Here is a 14,367-nt window from a genome sequence, read left to right as displayed (position 1 = left end):
CCCTGCATGAAGTATCTTAAATGTTTCAATGTTGTATTAACTCTGTTGAATTGGTGCAAAGTTAAGAAGCAAAGCATGATAGTTAAATCAAAAATAATGTTGGCTGAAAAGAATCTTGTGCTGAGATAAGATTATGTTTAAAGCTTGTAGAATGTGATAGTCTGAATACTAATTTAGGCTGTCTAATTAAGTTGGCACTTGAAACAAAGTTGGGCCAAAGTACTGGTTATGAAATAGAACAAAAGGACTGAAATAACCACAAGGTTTGGTTGCTGTAACAAATAACTTTTTTTTTACAGAATTCTACAGAATATGTATAAGGATCTCATTCAAGATAAAGCTCATTAAGAAATGGATTCATCTGAGAAAGAAGAGATTGACAAGTGACAAATGAAACATTTTTCTGAGGACTAGGTAAGATATCTCAGGACAGAAATATCGGGTAAGATTAGAGCACCCAGTTAACAGGGCAGAGCAGAAGAAAAAGACCACGTTATAATCACTCCAAGGTTCTAAAGGACAGATTGTGTTTATAGTCTTTTAGTTAAGTATTTCTTTGTTGCACTGAATTTGCTTAACAATGTGGGTACGATAATCAATGCACCCACTATGGTTTGCTGTATTCCTTTGCAAGTTTCTTGCGCTAAGTTGAATTACATCCTGAAGGGAGAACAAAACATGCATTACCAAATCTCACCTGCCAGTAGATGGCAGTATTGCCCAGCACCTGTTATAGCTGGAGCTGACAGTGTTAGCAGTCAGACAAGTTTATTATCTGTATTTTTTGGGGGATTTATTTATTAGAAAAAAAAGACCCAACAATGAGAAACAGTTTAATGTGCAAAAGCAGAGATATGGTATTTTCCAAGAACCAGGGAAAATCTCAGGAATCTGGTAATTGATGGCAGGCTGAAAGGCCAGTGTCTGTGCTGCATCTCTATGACTCCAAGGATGATAAAAGAGGAAAATAATATTACGTAGTTAGAGAAATGGTGCAAGCATATCTAAAAGGGGGTGGGCAGTTAACAGGACAATGCTTGTCAGCTAAGTCACAATTAACCCAAAGTTGTGTTGCCCATTTTAAATGTTTGCTGCATAAATTCAACAAAATTGCAGTACTGACTTTATATATGGATCATCAAGGAAGCACAATATTACCATTAACTAGCTCTTTATCAAAAGTGAAGGAAAAAGGCCTGCTAGCATTTACCTTATCTATATACCTCAATGAGATCTCTCCTCATTCTCCTATGCACCAGTGAATAAAGTCCTAGCCTATTCAATCTTTCCCTATAACCTGGGTCTTCAAGTCCTGGCAACAGCCTTGTAAATTTTCTCTGCTGTATTTCAAGCTTAGTGATATCCTTCCTGTAGGTAGATGACCACAACGGCCCAGAATACTCCAAGTATGATCTAACCAGTTGTCTTATACAATTTAACATCTCAACTCTTGTATTCAATGCCCAGATTTATAAATGAGAATGAGCACTCTTGATGATCCTCTCTACCTATGATGGCTATGTATTCTCAGGTCCCTTTGTTCTACCACACACCACAGTGCCCTACCATTCACTGTGCAAGTCTGACCCTGGTTTGTCCTTCCAAAGTGCAACACCTCACACTTGTCTGTATTAAATTGCATTTGCCATTTCTCAGCCCATTAGCCAAATCCCACTGTAAACACTCACTGTCCAGCATGACCCCAATCTTGGTGTCATCTGCAGTTTACACACCATCATCTAAATCAGAAAGATAGATGATAAACAATGATCCCAGCACCGATACCCGTTGCACAACACTAGTCACTGACCTGCAGTTAGAGAGACAACCAGCTACTACCACACTCAGGCTATTCCTCCTAAGCCGAAGTTGAATTCAATTGACAACCTCATCCTGAATGCTGAGTGACTTAACCTTCTCGACCAGCCTCCTACGCAGGGCTTTGTATACAACATCAACTAACTTTCCTTCATCAAGCCTCCTCGTGATCTCCTCAAAAAACTCTATAAGACTGATAAGACATGACCTGCTATTCATGATGCCATGTTGACCATCCCTAATCAGGCCCTGTCTATCCAAATACTTATATATCTTGTCCCTTTGAATAACTTAACTTATACCCAACTGATATCAGGCTCACTGGCCTAGAATTTCCTGGCTTCTTCTTGGAGCTTTTTTTAACAACAGAACAGCTATCCTCCAGTCCTCTGGTACTAATTCTAAATATCTCTGCCAGAGCCCCTGAAATTACTGCACTAATCTCCTGCAATGCCAAGGGGACACTTTGTCAAGCCTTGGGGACTTATCCTAATTCGCAAGCACCTCCTTTCCCATAATCTGAATATGGTCCATGATCTCACTAGTCTTTTTGACTCAGTTCTATAGACTTTGTGTAAATAAACACAAAAAAAAAATCTATTGCTTTTGGCTCCACGGATAGATGGCCATGCTAATCTTCAAGGGGACCAACTTTATCCCTTGCTTCCCTTTTGCTCTTAATATGTAAGTAGAAGCCCTTGAGCTTCTCTTTCACCTTGTCTGCCAGAGCAAACTCATGCCCTCCTCATTTCTCTTTTAATTGTTCTCTTGCACTTCTTATACTCCTCAAACATCTTACTTGATCCTAACTGCCTAATGCTGATTTCAGTCTCCTTTTTTCATATCAGGGCCTCAACATTCCTCAATAACCTAGGTTCCCCAAACTTTGCCTTTTGAAGTCTTCCACTTACCAAAGATCTCCGTTGGAAAACAACCTATCCCAATCCACACTTCTCAGATGCATTCTGATACCCTCAAAATTGGCCTTTCATTAATCTATAACCGTAATCGCAGACTAGTCCTATCCTTCTCCATAAATAGCAAGAAACTAATGGAATTGTGATCACTAGATACGTACACACACATACTTCTGTCACCAGTCTTGTCTCAATCCCTAAGAGGAGATCCAGTATTGTGCTCTGTATAGTTGCGACTTCTACATATTGAATAAGGAAACTTTTCTGAACACATTTGACAAATTCTACACCATGAAATCCTTCTATAGTTCTGTTGTTAAGACAGCAAGGACAAAGTCAATTTATGTTTGGTTAAATTTATAAGCATGCATATACTAAGTGACTTTTATAATTTGTAAATAATTGTTGGTATAGGTTTTGTTACTAAATACTTAATGATTTGCTTTGGCCCATAGCTTTCTGAAAAGGGGAAGAAATATAGAATTATATGTGTGCACCCTTTCAGAATTGAATGTACCATGTGGTATAATCTTTGATACATTGCTGTACTACCCAATGCAGCTGTTTGACAGATGACCAGCTTAAATAAAGGACGCTTTGTTGATAGCTCAATGGACCAAAGAGCTTGCCGACACTATATGTGCATGGTTAAGATACAGGGGCATTGATTACGTCTGCAAAACCTAGCTTGAGTTAAAGCACAGGATAAGATTTGATCTAAATGCAAAGGCCAGCAAAACTAGAACTCACCTCAAAATCAAGTTTCTATATTCAGGAGTCATAAACAAAGTCTGCAGAAGGACATTCACACAGCAGCTGTTGCCCATGTTGATGAGCCCCACAAACACTACGAAAAATAATGTTGTTAGATGTATACATGATGATATCCCTTACCTTTCATGATATGTTCCTTCAAATTTCTACTGGGCAAAAGTAAACAAGACACTATAACAAACACATAATCAATATGAAAACAAATGCTAATAAAAAACATTCCCAATTGGTAACCCTTAATGTACTACACTGAAATGTTTGCGATTTAGCCTTTGACTCCAGAATTTATTACGCCGTCTTCAACGGAGTAAATTTAAAAGGCAGAGTGTAATAATGTAGGCATTTCAGCACCACTGAATGGGGATTATTTTCTTTGCCAGTAAATTACCACAAACAGGAATGAAGTAACTGATTAATCTGTTTAAAATGGATTACTGAGGTACACTTTTGGGACTGGAAATTTTTAATGCACATTTAGGATCTTTTACATTCATCTGGACAAGCACATAATGTCACTGTTTAAAATTGTTTTTGAGAATGGACTCACTCACATTTACCCTGAAGCTTTAGAGTAATCTATGCCTTCAGATGAATGTTCAACTATCACTTGGCTTCAGTACTGTGACAAGTGATGGTGACATTCTGGCATTTAATACCACACACTGCAACTCATATCCCTATAGCAATTGTAAAATTTCATTGAGTATTTGCAATCCAAACCTAAAAAACTGACTCTAAATGGGATATGAATAAGCATCATGACCTTCTGTATCACAGTGTGCTGAACGCATACACAGAAATGATACTCATCAAAAATAAAAATCAGATGAGATTATTCCAAGTCTGCAGGTGTGTTTTCTGGTCGAGTTAAAATAGGAATTCGTTGTTTCATAGATCAGGGATTAAAAGCAATGGGGAACTGACACAGAGGAGGAGTTGAAGCCTGAGGTAGATCAGTGTGGTCACGTTGAATGGCAGGACAGGCCTGAGAGACCAGCTACTCTGTTCTTGTTTCTAGTTTCTTGTGTGTCCTTTGTATGCATGGAAAAGGACCTATGAGGCATGGTAAGGGAGGCTACTCATCTAACACACACATACTTCTATCACCACTGTATCGTGTAGATCTTCTTTCTTCATGCTCGACATCCAAGGTGTTCTTTTCACGGTTGTTGCAGCCTGTTGTTGAATGCCTTTGGATTTCATTTCTGGTAGAAATACCCATTGAATCGCTGTTTAATTTTCTTTCCTGAAAAAGATCAATGTGGAGTAGAGTCATTTTACATGCAACTCTATCTACAGGTTGAGACTAGTAAGCCATTGCTGATAAACCAGTCAATAAAATATAAATGGTAGATTAACAACAAGTAAAGGATCCTGAGATCAAAATACTTGTAATAATGTTTACAGGCTACAGTCAAGTGCAACTTGCATGCATGTCTTGGAAAGAAGATTACTTTCCAATATAGCTCCACGTTCTAGCAGTAAATATAGCAGTGAATAATTATTATTAGTATATTCCAATTCCACATTGCAGGAGATCCAAATGACACAGGAAGAATTTCTGAAGTTCTGTTAGAAAACAAATCACGTTTACGATTGCAAGTAGATTTTACTAATCTGTTTAATCACCAAGTGTGACAGTTCTGTCCAAATAGCTTTACATGAGCTCCAAAATACTTGAGGAACAGGAGAGCAGCTCAATGGAGGGAACAGTAAAGAAAAGAACTCACTCTCACCCTGAAATAAATTACCAAACTAGTAGTACTCTAGAAGTTCAAGCACACTAAAGGGGTATCATCCTTTATGAAATAGCTCTCTGGAACTTTTTTAGACTCTCAATAACTTCAACGGTCCCTATTCCAGCTTTTGACTATGAACAGGCATGTTTGACACCTTAGAACGTAGAACACAACAGCATAGTACAGTCAAGCCCACAATGTTGTGCCTACCCAATAACCTACTCTATTATCAACCTGCTCCTTCCCTCTTCTATAGCCCTCCGTTTTGCTATCATCCTTTCATTCAGAAAAATAAAATCGTCATCCCCTATCATGGGAAATAACAATGGTATTGCTCAATTCAATAACTGAATAGGTTCCCCAATTCCTCTGACAGGTGAATTACTGGCTTCTGAAAATGTCACTGCTTTATTAAATGGATTAAATGTTTTAACATGTTATGTATCTACCACAAAACCAAATTAGCATGCAGTCTGCCTGATGTTCAAAACACCATAGCCTGGGTATTTCCCAACTCTCATCACAAGCCTATCTTTAATTGATCTCAGGTAACACTTTACTTGAATGGGTCAGCGACAGCAAGGCAGGAATGTGGAAAATGTTATGGTTAGAGAGTCATTTTGCCTTTTCCTAATTCTTTGTTCAAGCTCAACACATTTTTCAGAAGCACAGCCATGATTTCTGATGGTTAAAACATACAAACTTATGATATTAATTATGAATCAGTACTTACCCACTTGATACTGTGGGTTCCCAATTCAGAAAGGCATCAATGAACAGTGAGATCACCTCATTCAGACTATGACTACTAGTTTATCTGAATACAATAAATTAGATTGCTGAAGACATTGCTTAAAGTGAACTGTATCATCTTTGTATTGTCCTACAGTATGACTACAGTTCCTTTTGTTTACTGGAATTTTTGACGACTGCAATTTACGAAAGCTCTCTGCAACTATTGCAATGGAGATAGACAGGGAGCCACATAACTGAGTGTCTTCTTTGGGAGGCTGAATCATCTAAATGAAATGTATGTCGACACAATTACGCAAATGAGCAGACTATCGGTTTAGTTTTATACTTCTACAATTGAACAGCTAGCACTGATATGAAAGCAAAAAACGCTGTAAAAAAAACTCAACAAATGTGGTTACAGAAAATGAGCTAGAGCTTCAGGCCGATGACCCTTCATCGTATCAGCTATGATCAGCTCCTTCCATGACTGTGAACTTCCACAGTTCTTTTGACTTGAGTGGCTTCTCTGGTGGTGCCAGTTCTATTTGCGGGAAGAGTTACAGTTAACAAAAGGCATACAATTTAGTAATTCTTTTATTGTTAAATTTACACACACCAAAGTTTTGGATTCTTACATTTGCTGAACTTGTGCTTGTTCTGACGACTGGATCAGTAGTCTTCACTAAACAGGCTGAGCTTCGATTGCACTGGTCAGTTGTGTTGCTCATTGGGTACAGTGGTCGTTGATCAGCTTCTTCATGAGCCTGGACATGATTCAAGCGAGTTCTCTGCAAGAATCACCAAAATAATATAAGGAAGAAGAGAGAAAGACATGCAATTATGAAACCTATCATGCCTGTTTTACATAAAAATTTAAATCATTGTTGTATTACTTTGAAATAAATTATTTAGAATCATAAGTTGATTTTGTATACAAGTGTTCTAAGAGTGAGGAATGACCTGAAGTTTGGACAGCTGAAGTGCCGGGCCAGGTTGAAATGGTCGGGGTTGGAGGTGGGAGACAGACGAGTTCGGCTCACTGCTCTGGGGGGTTTGCTCGAACCTGTGCTGGTCTGAAGCTGTGGCCTGCAACTAGGTGACATCTAGATCAGCTGCAGTGATACCAGGCGTTGTGAACTGCAGTTTTGAATGCTGTTTGTTTGCTTTTGCTGTTTGTACGATTTGTTGTTCTTCTCTCTCTGCACACCGGGTGTTTGATAGTCTTCTTTTGTTTGTATTGGGTCCCATCAGGGTTCTTTGTTTCATGGCTGACTATAAGGAGATGAATCTCACAGTTGTATGAAGTATGCATACTTAGATAATAAAACGTATTTTGAACTTTCTTGATGGTTCATATTAAAAAAGGTGAATTATATTTACCATTTTGCAAATAAGTAGCATTATTATTCACCACACAGTAACAAATCTTTGGGAGATGACAACAGTAACAAGATCTAAAAGGCATCTGGACAGGTACACAGACAGGAAAAGTTTGGAATGATACGGCTCAAATGTGGCAAATGAGACTTACTTAGATGGGCATAATGTCAGTGTTATCATGTTGTGCTTGTTTCTGTGCTGCATGTGACCATCTGAAATAAAGCCAAGCTATCTGTGGCTTTTTGTTGCTAGACTGAGGGAATTAAAGCTTTCAAGGATAGATCAAGGAAAATGAACTCTATTGTAAATCGATCATCCAAGCACTGAGTGTCAGAGTAATTTTAAATCGTGTGTAAGATGTCAACGGCTCTCAGTAGCACTCTCAAATGGGCAGCAGAGTGGCAAAGTTGGTAGCTGCTGAATCACAGCAGCCAGGTTCAATCCTGACCTTTGGCATTGGCAAGGTGGAGTCCTGCACAATCTACTTGTGACTGCATGGGTTTATTTCAGATGCTCTGGTTCCTCCCACATCCTAGTCATTAGGTTGATCAAATAAGGGTGGAGTTGTTAGAATGTGGCGAGGAAAACCTGGAATTAGTGTAAATCAGTTCTTAATGGTTGGCACATACTCAGTAAGCCAGTGACTCTTTCCATGTCTTATGATTCTATAATGGTATTTAAGTGTGGGCTATTACACTTCCTATGTTGGTACAATCCTTTTAAAGTACTGAAATATTCAAGTAATCCAAAACAAAAATCTGAAATAAATGAGGAATTGCTAGAAGGCAGGGTCTGTGGGAAAAAAAGTAATTTCAAATCACTTAATGAGAGGGCATGGACTTGAACTATTTAAATGAGTCGTTATTTAGAAGGGTCTCCGCCCAAAACGTTTACTCTTTTCCATAGATGCTGCCTGGCCTGCTGTGTTCCTCAGGCACTTTGTGTATTGCTTTGATTTCCCAGCATCTGCAGATTTTCTCTTGTTTGAAATGTTAACTCAGTATCTCTCTCCAGACAAACTTCCTTACCTGCTTGGTTTTTTATAGTCATAGTCCTGTGAATTTTATTAGGGCAGATAAGTTTGCACTAGTGTCTTAAATAATTGAGGAGTGCAGTGAAGATTGCAAGGCAGACAGGTTTAGAGAAGAAATTCTCAAACTCCAGACACAGCTGTGATAAATGGATCCATGAAATCTGACAGTAGTCAAGAGCCTGGGATGTGAAGATTGCACAGAACACGGTCTGCTGTAACATTAAATAATTTGTTTTAATCAGAACGTGGACACTGTGTTTTGCACTTGATTTTCCTCTAACAGAAAACATCCTGTATATTTAAACTGGATACAGCTCTAACAATTAAAACATATCAAAATAAACATTGCTATATATATTAACTATACACTAAAAAAAATTCGAAGTTTTCCAGCGTTTGCAGCTGCAAAGTTTTTATCATTTTAAAATGCACCAGAGAGCGATATATCTGGAAGAAAAAGAGAAGTGGAGACGGTATCTAAGGCTGGCGAGCCAGCAAGCTCAGTTGTGTTCTTCCCTCTGGATCTTTAAGATAGATTGTGGTAGCGACAAGCAGAAGCGGGGTCAAATTCTGTCCTTACCTGAGGGGTGTATATCGACTGTGCGCCCATGTAGCCTGCATGGAACAAATGTTGCGAGGTGTAATCCCGGTCCGCATAGTTGCGGGAAATGGTTTGGGGGTAGTATAGGGCCTGGGTGCCGCTGATCCTCCTCTGACTCCCGTCGGTGCCTCGGGGACGCCGTTCCTCGATTGCAGATCTGGAGTTACTACGATATGGCCTTTCAATCCATGCGTATCTACTGTACGACATCTTTACAGCCCCGGACTCTCGCAGTTATTGAAGCCGCTTGCACAAACCTTTTCCAAGCTAACGAAAGTGAAACTGTGCTCTTTTATTTCCTCGTCTTCACGACGACCGCCCGCACATCACAAACAAAATAAATGTCTGGGCATTCTTTGCGTAAGAGCACGAGGAACCTATCAGCACACTAATATTTACAGTATTTTTCTGTCTCATTTCAGACATTTAGTATTCACTGTTTTTTTCAGCCAAATGGATTATCCCAAATTGTATTACGATTAAAACCGAGGGGACCTTGGGCTGAGCTTGATAGCAGGCACGCTCACTGAAGCACAGGTTGTGCAGTGTTCCAGATCTGTGAACGCATCGATAATGATCCCGGTGGCAAATGTCCATTTTTTTTGGTTAACCTTGATTACTTATTGGTTTACTCGCAATTTAACCATGTGGTACGTTTATGCAATAAATCACTTTAATTACAGTATTTCACACCAGGGTGGGCGTGTAATTTTGATTTTTGACTCGATTTTCAGCTCAAATTGGAACCATGGCGGGTTACATACAGTATTGCTACTCTTTTACCATTACACTCAGAAAACAGGAAACACTCAGCATTTCAAGAAACACCTATGGGTTGATGGCTTGTTATCAGTTGTAGTGCAACATTGACCTGAAACTGATGCCCAGTTATTCATATACTTGAATACAATATGTCTAATAGTGTCCTGTTGTCTCTTGTTTCATGATGTAAAGCATTATCATGATTTTACAAGTGTAAGGTAACACTATAAATAGAACTGCATTCACTCATCCAAAAACTATGGAAAATTAATTTGTTTATTAAATGCATATGACAAGATATTTTATGAGCCTATGTTTACAATCTCTGCATAATGAAATTGAAATTAATCTATGCAGGTTTTATTTATCATTATGGGTCAAATTAAAGATTACTTATCAAGAATATAATTTAATGGAGATGGAAATGCCCAGTGCTAGCTTCTCCAGTTTAAGAGAACATTTTGTGTTAATACAACTGAGTTCAGAGAATAAAGTGCTCAGAAATTGAATTTAGTAGGGTTAGAACTAAACAGTTTTACTGTAAATTCAACTGAGTTCAGAGAATACAATACTCGGCAATTGATTAGTTCCAACCCTACTAAATTCTGTTGTTGAATTCAATTCAATTTAACTAAATTCAGTTGCTCTGGATGTAGTCTACAGTCCTGATGGGTAGGTGACTAACAGTACAAATAAAGCTATACACTTGAGCTAGTCTCACTTGCCTATGTTTGGCCTATATCTGTCTGATCCTTTCCTATCCATATGCCAGTCTAAATATCTTTTAATTTATGTAATTATACCTACCTGAATGTGAAAGGCAAGAGCAGTACTTTGGTGATAAATCTGAAATAAAAAAGAGAAAGTGCCGGAAATATCATCAGAACCTTAACATGAAATGTTTTGAAATCCTAATGCAACTGGTTCACTGAATTCTGTTTCCCTGTCTTTTTAACCTTGCTGTGTGCTTTCAATGGCCCTTTCATAACTCAATTGTTTTCCATTTCCCTCTCTGGATTCTAAAGAAAATTTATTAAACTATTTTCTATTGTAACATCCAATAGAACAGAAAATCTGCCAATCCACCACCACTGAATTCCCAAGGCTGTAAGATTAATGGAGTTTTACTGTGCTTTCTTTTAGATATGATATCCACTACCTTTGATGATTGGCTCAGTCTTAGGTGCACCTTTCAAATTTAGGGCTCCTCACTGACCTAGTCTTGGGTATCTTTCAACAATTTTCACCGTGTTATTTGTCTAATTCTCAGTTTCTCCTCAGCCAATCATTGCACAGATTCTCAGTCTCTTTCCTTAAATCTCGGCCAACCATTAGCTAATACTGTCCCTCTTCCTGATCAATGGCCAATCATTTCTGATCCAGTCTCCATCTGCCTAAAACACAGTTAATCACTGACCAGTCCGATGCCTCCTTCCATATTCTTGAGCAATAACTGGACCAATCCTCAATTTTCAACTCATCATTGACCTAAATTCTTTTTCCTGATCATCAACCAAACATTAATTATCTCAATTCCTGTTTTATAAGCTAGTCATTGTAGTCATTGACTTGATCCCGGGTTATGCTCTCATATCCTCGGAGCCAATCAATTTGCTGAAATTCACTAGCTCCCACAGGGCAATGAGTCATTATCATGGTGTTTGGATGTATGCTGTGGCAGCAGGGGCTGTCATGGACAGTGTCAGAATAACCTCTTCTTATGAAAATGCTATACAATTTTTTTGCCAGCTGACTTGTGAAAGCTACACTCAAGGCTACCGAGATTTAAAGTATAGTCATTCTGAACAAGTGCTTGTTTGGGATCCAAATATGTGGAGACTCACATTTCTCATCTGTTATCAACTGATACTTATCAGTTTGCTGTTCAGCAAAGTCTGAAGTGAGAAATGTGTGGTAGATCCAAAAGGAGTAGGAATATGATCTTGGAAACTGTAATAAAATGGGAACTGGAAAGCAGTGGAAGGGCAGATGATTAGATGGCTGAAGAGAACAGGCCAGAGGAAAAGAGAGATCGTCGGGGCAAGTGAGTATGGTAGGGACCAATGATTTGGAGGGGACAGGAACTCAGAACAGAGAAAGGAGAAAAGGAGGAGGAAGAGGAGATATCTGTAAAGGAGGTGACAAAGCATTAAAGAAGATGAGATTGCAGTAGAGAGAGAGGAAAGAAGCATGCACACTGAAGCATTTCCTCAAAACATTAAACACTGGACTGCATCTATTTTAGAAGGGAACGAGGGAAAATCTTGGGAACTATAGACTGGTGCATCTCATGACGGTTGTAGGAAAATTGCTGCCAAAAATTCTTAGGGATAGGATATAGGAGCATTTAGAAACCCGTGGCCTAATTAGGGAGAGCAAGCATGGCTTTTTGTAGGGCAGGTTGTGCCTTACCAACTTGATTGAGGTTTTTGACAAGGTGACAAGAGAGAAAGATGAGGGTAGTGCAGTGGACATTGTCTACATGGATTTCAGTAAGGAGTCTGGAAAATTCTCTTATGGGAGGCTAATCCAGAAAATGAAGATACATGGTATCCGTGGTAAATTGGCTTCTTGGACTTATGTCTAAGTGTATGGCTTGTGTATAGAAGACAGAGGGTAGTGGCAGAAGGGACTTATTTGAGCTGGAGGTCTGTAATTAATGGAGTTCCACAAGGATCTGTGCTGTTTGTTTAGTTTTATTTATCATCCCAAGGATTATCCTTTTAATTTTCTTTTAAATAGTAACAAAATGGATTATAATTTTAACTTAGTTTCAACGTGAAAGCGTTAAATCACCCTTTGAAACAAAGTAAGATTTTTGCCTATATTAAAAAACTTAAGGTCCCAATTATTTTTTTACAAGAAACTCACGTATGTAACTCTGATAACTCACGCCTTTTTAGCCGATGGAGAGGATTACACTTTCACTCTTGTTTTCAGGCCAAATCTAGAGCAGTTTTGATTTTTATAGAAAATATAGTTCCCTTTGTTCAACACAAAGTAGTCTCTGATACTAATGAGCAATTTGTTATAGTGGCAGGGAAATTAGATAGTAAGTTGTTGGTATTTGCTAATGTTTATGCTCCAAATATAGATGACCCAGGATTCTTTGAGCGTTTTTTTTTTTCGTTTCTGCCTGATCTGAGTTTGTACTCATTGGTGATGGCAGGAGACTTTAATTGCTGGTTAGATCCAGTTTTAGATCGGTCTTCTTCTCAACCATTGACACTTAATAAATCAGCTTTGTTTATTCACTCATTTCTAATGAAATGTGGTATTGTTGATATATGGCATTTTTAATATCCAGCAGATAGAGAATATTTGTTTTTCTCTCATGTTCCTCATACGTATTTCCAGAATTGACTTTTTTATTGATAACCAAATGATTCCATTAGTTCGATCTTGTGAATATAAGGAGATTGCTATCTCTGTCCATGCTCCTGTGCTTTTATCCATAAACCTTCCTGGTTTTCCTCAAACAAACAGATTCTGGCATTTTAATCTAACTTTGTTATCTGACAAGGATTTTTTAAAGTTCTTTTAGAGGCAAATTACTCTCCTTTTTGAAGAGAATATGGTGGAGGAGACTTCTAGCCTTGTTATATGGGATGCCTTTAAAGCATATATTAGAGGACAAATTATTTCTTATACTGCAAGTGTTAAGAAAAAAGCTAATAAAGGGAGAATTAATTTAGCCAATCAGTTGAAACAATTAGACGAAAAACATGCCTTGACTTCAGATCCTGTTTAATGTAAAAGACAGGTTGAAATTAAAACCTAATATGATTTTTATTAATATATCCTATTGAAACTCAACTCCTAAAGGATAAAAGTCAATTTTATATTCATGGAGATAAAACAGGTAAATTATTGGCTAACCAAGTTAAAACTTCTAATGCTAAAAGACAGATCAAAGAAATGTATAAAGCTAACGGTGTTAGGACAACTGATCATTCAGAAATAAATGATACCTTTGGAGAATTTATTCTAAACTTTATAGTTCTGATCCTCTTAAAGATAATACTGTAATAAATCATTTTTTTAGACCAATTAAATATTCCTATGCTTTCTGTTGATAACCAAAAACAGTTAGATCAATGTATTTCTCATGAAGTAATTGCCGAGGCTGTACGTTCACTGCATTCAGGGAAAGATCCAGGTCCTGATGGATTTTCTAGAGAATTTTATAAGGCTTTTTCTTCTTTGCTTGTTTATACCTCATTTATGTTCAGTTTCTTCAGATTCGTTTAAGTCAGGTAGGTTGCCACAATCTTTTTACGAAGCTTCTATTTCGCTTATCCTTAAAAAAAATAAGAACCCAATTAAATGTTCTTCATATAGACCGATTTCTTTACTTAATGTTGATGCTAAAATCCTATCTAAAATTCTGGCTCGTAGGATTGAAAATATCTTACCATCTATTATTTCTGACGATCCAACTAGTTTTATTAAAAATCGATATTCCCATTTTAATATTCACCGGTTATTAAATGTTATCTATTCTCCTTCCAAGGAGATATCGGAAAGTGTTATATCCTCAGAAGCTGAAAAGGCTTTTGATCGTGTTGAATGGCATTATTTATTTAAAATTTTAGAAAAATTTAATTT

The 14,367-nt window shown here is 37.8% G+C and overlaps 1 protein-coding gene across 2 annotated transcripts in view; it reads right to left on the bottom strand.

Moving 5' to 3' along the window:
* The window catches only part of LOC140196408 (ubl carboxyl-terminal hydrolase 18-like), a 51,353-nt gene extending 41,826 nt beyond the window's left edge, over window positions 1–9,527 (bottom strand). The window contains exons 1-4 of one of the 2 annotated variants that reach the window (XM_072255550.1): window positions 8,977–9,527; window positions 6,619–6,771; window positions 4,608–4,755; window positions 3,486–3,582 (exon numbers count right to left, since the gene is read on the bottom strand). In XM_072255550.1, coding sequence (XP_072111651.1) covers window positions 3,486–3,582; window positions 4,608–4,755; window positions 6,619–6,771; window positions 8,977–9,207 — 629 coding nt within the window. In that variant the 5' untranslated portion in view covers window positions 9,208–9,527. The remainder of the gene's footprint in view (window positions 1–3,485; window positions 3,583–4,607; window positions 4,756–6,618; window positions 6,772–8,976) is intronic. The other variant, XM_072255549.1, reaches the window with a different exon arrangement.
* Between the last annotated feature and the right edge of the window lie 4,840 nt (window positions 9,528–14,367).

Source organism: Mobula birostris, chromosome 4 (genome assembly GCF_030028105.1).
Source record: "Mobula birostris isolate sMobBir1 chromosome 4, sMobBir1.hap1, whole genome shotgun sequence".
NCBI classification, from domain to species: Eukaryota; Metazoa; Chordata; class Chondrichthyes; order Myliobatiformes; family Myliobatidae; genus Mobula; species Mobula birostris.
The sequence above is the reverse complement of the archived record's forward strand: the minus strand, read 5'-3'. Positions and strand labels throughout refer to the sequence as shown.